This window comes from Puntigrus tetrazona, chromosome 5 (genome assembly GCF_018831695.1).
Source record: "Puntigrus tetrazona isolate hp1 chromosome 5, ASM1883169v1, whole genome shotgun sequence".
Taxonomy (NCBI): domain Eukaryota; kingdom Metazoa; phylum Chordata; class Actinopteri; order Cypriniformes; family Cyprinidae; genus Puntigrus; species Puntigrus tetrazona.
In genome coordinates, this window is record NC_056703.1 from 7,505,063 (window position 1) to 7,512,072 (window position 7,010).

At 39.1% G+C, this 7,010-nt stretch overlaps 1 protein-coding gene across 1 annotated transcript; it reads left to right on the top strand.

Annotated features, from left to right (window-relative positions):
* The first annotated feature begins 360 nt into the window (after positions 1–360).
* Positions 361–6,446, top strand: arpc5lb (actin related protein 2/3 complex, subunit 5-like, b). The gene is made up of 4 exons (XM_043239908.1): positions 361–1,430; positions 5,319–5,391; positions 5,485–5,661; positions 5,773–6,446. Exons 1-4 carry the CDS (start codon positions 1,291–1,293, stop codon positions 5,833–5,835), a joined length of 453 nt encoding a protein of 150 aa, XP_043095843.1. The 5' UTR covers positions 361–1,290; the 3' UTR covers positions 5,836–6,446.
* Positions 6,447–7,010: the final 564 nt, after the last annotated feature.

Sequence of the window (7,010 nt, forward strand, 5' to 3'; positions counted from 1 at the left end):
AAGTAAGGTGGGGCCAATTAGTGATTAAAAGTCAATTCTATATTGCACTGGCAACCACTTAGTGACACTAAAATTTGTGTTACATGCTGTTGATAGGTGTACCTGTTAAAAGCCTAGCAGCAGCATTTTGAAGCAATTAAGGATGATTTAACAACATTTGAACAACACCTAAATACAGTGAATTACAACAATCCAGACTTACTGAGATAAAAGCATGAATAATCCTTTCAAAATCATTCGAGGACAGAAATGGTTTAACCTTAGTTAGTGATCTTAGATGGAAAAAAACAACATTTGACCACAGTGTTGATCTTTTTGTCAAATTTCAAAGAAGCATCAAATTCTGACTCCCAGACTCCTTACCACAGATTTACCAAAGGGAGCTATAGCATAGTTCAATTAGGACATTTAAGTCATTTTTATAAACATGTCTTAGAAAAAAGCATTACTAGTGTGCATTTTAAGATAAATCAAAGGCAAAATTAGCCAGGGCAAGTTTCTTCAAGGCATTCTTCTTTCAGACGAACACAAGTCTGAGTTTGATGTTTCCTGGCACTTCCAAGCTTGGTAATGCTCGGCAATGCATAAATAACTGACTTTTGACTTGACTAATGAAGTATACGCCGAGTCATCATAGGCCAGCCAAGTCAGTTATTTACGTTACAATTGGAAAGCTAGAAATATTTCGTTAGAAAAACCCATCGATCTGCTTCAGAAGACATGTGATAACCCCCGAAGGTGTATAGGTTAGTTTTACATTGCAGTACTTGTGGATATATATTTTGCAGAGCTTCAATGTAATGGCTGCTATCCACCCGCATTACCAAGAGCCAGGATAAATAAAAAAATTTAAAAGATGGCTTCGGGGTGAGTAAAATATGGGGAATTTTAATTTTTAGGTGAGCTATTCCTTTAAGCCTTTCCTGTGAATCCTTGGGTATATGTATTTAATACTAGGTATTTGAAGAATTTAACGTGAACTGTCCCTTTAATTGTAAAATCCTTTCATGCACTCCCACCCAGCAGGCGGCGGTAGTGCTCCAGCTTTCGCCATCATACCTTTCATATTAAATATGCGGCTCCGCATCGGTACACCGAAACAGCTCGTGTGCTGGCGTGTGGCGGTATAGCACACTGAACGCAGCCCACTTCGACTAAGCAACTCATCCATCTTTGGATGTGCTTCAATGTGGAGTCCCTGACGCCGACCACAAGCAGAGACCGAAATCTCGCACCGGAGCGCAGGAACTGTTACAGCACACGGGACGCCGGAGAGGGACACTGGCCCCGATGGCCAAGAACACGCTGTCTTCGCGCTTCAGAAAGGTGGACATTGATGAATTCGACGAGAATAAATTCGTGGACGATCACGACGAGCCCGCCGACCAGCAAGGACCCGACGCGGTGGAGGTCGACAACCTCATCAGGCAATATCCTTTGATGTGAGCGCGTCGTTACGATGAATTGAGACGTGAGCGCGTGACATGAGAGCGCGCGCCTCTGTACAGTACTGGGGCACGGTGACGTGATGATTGTGCGGCTTTGTTTACAATATTTTCGCAGCGCGTTTATTCGGGTGTAGTTCGCTATAAGTTGCTGTAAATTGTATCGCGGTTTCCGCTACGGTGTTATATACAGCATAACTGTTTTCAGCATTGATAACAGTAAGCATTGTTGACATAAGCGCCTAGTCAGCATATTAGTTCATGGTTATAGTTTAATTTTCCTAATTCCAAATGTTTTTCCCAAACGTTGCAAGTTATTGGAAGTATGTTTTATTCTTGGTCACTACTGTAAATTTTAAAATCGCTTAATAAGACCCAAGAGAACTTATATGCTTTTTAAATCCTTTTTTAATAATACTTTGAAAGTACTTTAAAATCTAACGTTTCATCAGGTGAAACAATAAGTTACTTATTCGAAATGGGGCTTTTTTTTTGTTTATGATTCCTTTGATTACGATATTGAGCAGTATCATTGAATTATGACATTATGATAATTAGTTTGAATTATGACATAAATGCTTTTTTTATGGCGCTTTAAGACAGAAAGGATCTCATCAAGAGGTGAACTGGAATTAAAGCGCTCGGGTCATGTGACCGTTTACAGCAGTCATGTAAAATTAATTCAAGTGCTGTCGTTTACAGTTGAAAGCTCTGAACGAAATTAGAAATATTTTTTAGACCATTCAAAAATTCAAAATACGTTTTGTTCACAGAAGTAACCACTGGGGCCAATTTGCGTTCAACACCCGATGGGGGGGTTAAAAAGAAATATCAGATCCGTAAACACATTTAGTTCCAGCACTTTGTTTTTTAGAGTCAGTGAAGCGTATTCCGTGTTTAAAAATGAAATTAAGCCTTGACGGTATTTCAACCTTTATTATATATAGTATAATGTACTCTTTCCTTAAGAGCGTGTTGCTGTCTTGTTGAGAAGAGCTCTGTGACAATCCAGATACATCATTCTGTCAGTTTTCCAATTAGTTTAGACTGCGTTTATGGTAATAGGTTTTCGAAGCAAACAGTCACCTACATTGTCTCACAGTAATAAACCTGTTAAGGGAGTTGTGAATCCACACGCTATTGTAACGTTGCCATTCTTGTTTCCTTGTACTGCATAGGCTGCACAATGGTGTGATTGTCTGTGACGATCTTTCTATTTGTTTATGATCTCCATGGTGCAGGTTATGCTCACGGGTGAAATATGCCTGAACGTACACTCCTCTAGTTTTGGATGAAGAGTTGTTGCCAGTGACGTGATCATTCTGCTGTGTGAAGGGTTGAGATTTGGCCCTGGCAGGATGTGAAATAAAATATTTGACTTCCATATCTGAGGCCAGTCACCTTAGCGCTTTCTACCCCAATTGTGCCCAGAGACCTCTGATTTGCATCTGGCTTCCTCTTCCTGTCTGCTATACCGTGGTACCTGGTTTCGTAAGTTCCTGCAGATGGTATCTGTTGGAGCAGCTGTAGTGAGCCCAAATTTTTTTTTTGCAGATTTAATTTACACATAGGAGAATCGCTGTTGCGGTGTTTCTCGCCTGGTCTCAAACCTGTGATAAGCACTCTTTAACCTCCTTAATAGACAGCGGAGTATCTTTTAATTTGAGACTCTCTGGCTAGATGTGCAGCTTTTGAGTGTGATGGTCTGTCCAGCTTGGGTAGGCATCAGCATTTGACTTGTGTAGCAGCACTTCTGTGCAGTGGGGCAGAATGCAAAGAGCTGAACCGCAATGTGTTATTATAGTACACTGAGCTGCACTTTGAAAAACAAGAGGTCCCACAGGAGCCTTACTTGGTCCCTGTAGAGTTTGTTGATGCTTTGAATGAATCCCATGCTTTTAGCACATTCATGATATAGTGTGAAATGTTCACTTTTTATTTTTATTATATACAGAACTGTGCAAAAGTTTTAGGCAGGTGTGAAAAAAAGCTGTAAACAAAGAACGCTTTAAAAAAATGGAAGTGTTTTTCATAAGTGAACAAAATGCGGTGAATGAACAAAAGAGAAAACTAAATCAACTCAACCAGCAATTTTTCTAGGTACACCTGCACACAGTTTTTGAAGGAACTCGGCTGGTAGGCTGTTCCAACCATCTTGGAGAACTAACCACAGATCTTCTGTGGATGTAGGCTTTCTAACATCCTTCTGTCTCTTCATGTAATACCAGACACACTCGATGATGTTGAGATCAGGGCTCTGTGGGGGCCATGCCATCACTTCCAGTACTTCTTGTTCTTCTTTACGCTGAAGATAGTTCTTAATGACTTCAGCTGTATGTTTGGGGTCGTTGTCCTGCTGCAGAATAAATTTGAGGCCAATCACACGCCTCCCTGATGGTACTGCATGATGGATATCTGCCTGTGTTTCTCAGCATTGAGAACACCATTAATCCTGACGAGTTTTCTTGGCCGACCACTGCATCTACGATCTTCAACGCTGCTAGTTTCTTTCTGCTTCGTTCTCCATAAGAGCTTGAACAGCACATCTAACCACAGTTTGCTTTGAAATCTTTGTCTGGAAGAGACCTTGTTGTTTCAGTGTAGCTACCTCGTGTCTTGTTGTTGTGCTCAATCTTGCCATGACATGAAAGTGTCTTTCACAACCTCACCTCAGTAGCAGAGTCTGGCCGTTCCTCACCCAGGTTTAAGCCTCCTACACGGCTGTTTCTGTTTCAGTTCATGTCTGGGTTTCAACCTACGTGTGACATTGATGATCATTAGCACTTGTTTGGTATAATTGGTTGATCATACACCTGACTACAATCCTATAAGAATTGATGCTCGTTTGAAGGCAAAAGGTAGTAACGCCAAATATTGATTTGATTTAGATTTTTCTTTTGTTCGCTCACTTTGAATTTTGTAAATTGAGTAGCCATTTCAGTAGCCATCACTCCAGTGTATACACTTTCAGCATGCTGATTTCATGCTGGTTTTTGTTTATTGTCTTTACTCTCACTTTTTATAAACCTCATGCATCCTTGCTGAATAAAGGTAATCATATCTTTTAAAAAAAACTCTTAATGTGTACATATGTATAATAATATACATATGTGTATAAGTCTGTAATCTGTAAATATTCAAAAGAGTAAAGGTTTCAGTAAACCTTTTTCAATTTATGCTCCTTTTGAGGTTAGTTTGAGAAGTATCTGCCATCAAGAGGTCATTTTAATAGATTCTCTGACAAATTAGTTCAAAGCAAGACTTGGACAATCTTTCATTTTCAAATCCAGAGGTTCTATATTACAGCGAAAAAAGCAGTTGTACAAGTTATCCCAAACTTAGGTGGAATATCCTCAGCACAGCATGACAAAAGGACATCTAGGGACAAGAAGTTAGAGTTTTTCTGGAACACCAGGACGTGGAAGACGAGTGTCTTGAGACCTGAGCTTTCTGTTTTGCTTCTATGATGAGGTCTTCTATTTTTAATATTGAGGTCACAGCACCTAAAATTCAAATACTTGGATTAAAAATTTATATTAATGTCTCTTCTAATTCAGAAGCTGAAATTACTCTAGTCGGGATAGCCAACATCATTCAAAGCATGTGACAGTTGTTGGAGAATGCATTGGCAAGTAGAGCACCAAACAATCGATCATCCACGTTCCTGAGAGTATAGTCCCATCTGAAACATTCATTTGTTTTGAGAAATTCCTTCTTGGGCTTGAGTGTGAGTGCATGTTTGAGACAACTTCATGTCAAAAACTCCTTTCCTCCTAGTGTGAGTTTATGCAAAATTTAAAGCTTCCTTTTCTATACTATAGGTATGGTAAGAGCTTGAGCTGTTGATGTCTTCCTTAACCAGTTTTAATGCACAGGGGACATGATGGCAGCCCTTCACATTGCTCTTAGGAACCCTCCAATCAACAGCAGGAACCCAGCAATAAAGGTACAGACCGTTTTACCAAGAACTACATTTCAAAATTAAGCATATGGGGTGTAGGCCGGGTGACTGCATCTTTCCTGTCTTTCATTTTCTCAGGAAAGAGCTCAGGTTGTGGTATTGAGGGTCCTAACATCGTTTAAGAGCAGCGATATAGAGCCCGCTGTTAAATCTCTCGACAAGAATGGAGTTGATCTTCTCATGAAGTACATCTACAAAGGCTTTGAGAGGCCCACAGAAAATAGCAGTGCCATATTGCTGCAGTGGCATGAAAAGGTAAACCCAAACTATCAAAAGTTAGGTAAAAAAGGGGCATTATTTTGGTTTACATCAATCATATGATATATATGTAATTTTGATAAATATATATACATTTTTTTTTTTTAGGCATTTGCTGTTGGAGGACTAGGCTCTATTGTTCGAGTTATGACAGCCAGGAAGACTGTATGACTACCCGACTGAACCTGGACACAGTGACGCTGTCACACCGAGGACACGAGGCAGGTTTGCCTGTTGCTTAAAGGAAAGAAGAAAAGACCATCATATTGAATGCTTCTGTCTCGAAGAAAAAAAAAAAGTCTATGAACTGTAAACTGTAGAGAAACACCGAAGCACTTGTTTCAAACGGAAAAAAAATTGCTTGTGTACAAGTGAAGTAATGTTCATATGCCAATATAGCATAAGTTGTTTTATGATATACTGGCATCAAAAAGATTTCAATCCGACGTGGTTTTGAGTGGGAAGAAACGTACTGTGGAAAACAAAACAAAGCCGGTGTTAACATGGTGAATACAGCATATTTAAGATCAGGTGAATTAGAGCAGCTGAAGCGAGCTCAAACATATGAGGTTGTTATTGGATTTGAAGTGTTTTCTGTGGTTAAAAAAGATTTAATCAATGTTTTATTTTTATTTTATTTCACATCTTTGGTCCCATACTCTCGTTTTGTTTTTGTGCAGAGATTTAATAATGGAACCAGTGATGTACACCAAAGGGGTAGACTGGGGATCATTGTAAAGTGCCTGCTACATTAAAATAAATGGATCTCCTTTATGTCGTCACCTGTGTCTGAATTACTTTTAATGCAGTGTTTGTAAAGTACGAACATGTTATTATATATATCACCGGCTACTGAAATGTTAACACTGTACTTGAGACGTGTCTACCCTGTTTGACAGCTCTATCAGGACGGTGACCTACAGAAGCAGGAAGGGCAGGGTAATTAAGATAATACATATCAGGAAATTAAGATAAAGGGGTCTTTATATTTTTCTGAAGGATGTACTACTGATAACTTCTATCATGCCAAGACCAGTTCCTTTGAGCTATCATTGAAGGAACAGTGCAGTAATCTGGGCCCAGGAGCATGTATAAATGTCTAAATGTTTTCCACAGTCTATGTAGTTATGTGGATTGAATCTAATATTTACACTTTTAATCCTGGGAATTTAAGTATGTGAGGAGGCGTTTTAAAATGCAGTTTTAATTAGTGATGCACTGATACTAATAAATAAATTGTATGTTATGGCAACTGTGAGTTTAATATCACAAATCTGGCTTCATCTCTCAGAATTGCACATTTATATCTTTTAATTCTGAGATATAAGATGTAAACTCGCAATTGT

Excerpts from the sequence above, each read along its gene's own strand:
- arpc5lb (XM_043239908.1), top strand. The coding sequence starts at position 1,291 with ATGGCCAAGAACACGCTGTCTTCGCGCTTCAGAAAGGTGGACATTGAT. Across the intron at positions 1,431-5,318 it reads GTCGACAACCTCATCAGGCA|AGGGGACATGATGGCAGCCC; the intron begins ATATCCTTTGAT and ends GTTTTAATGCAC. Across the intron at positions 5,662-5,772 it reads TGCTGCAGTGGCATGAAAAG|GCATTTGCTGTTGGAGGACT; the intron begins GTAAACCCAAAC and ends TTTTTTTTTTAG.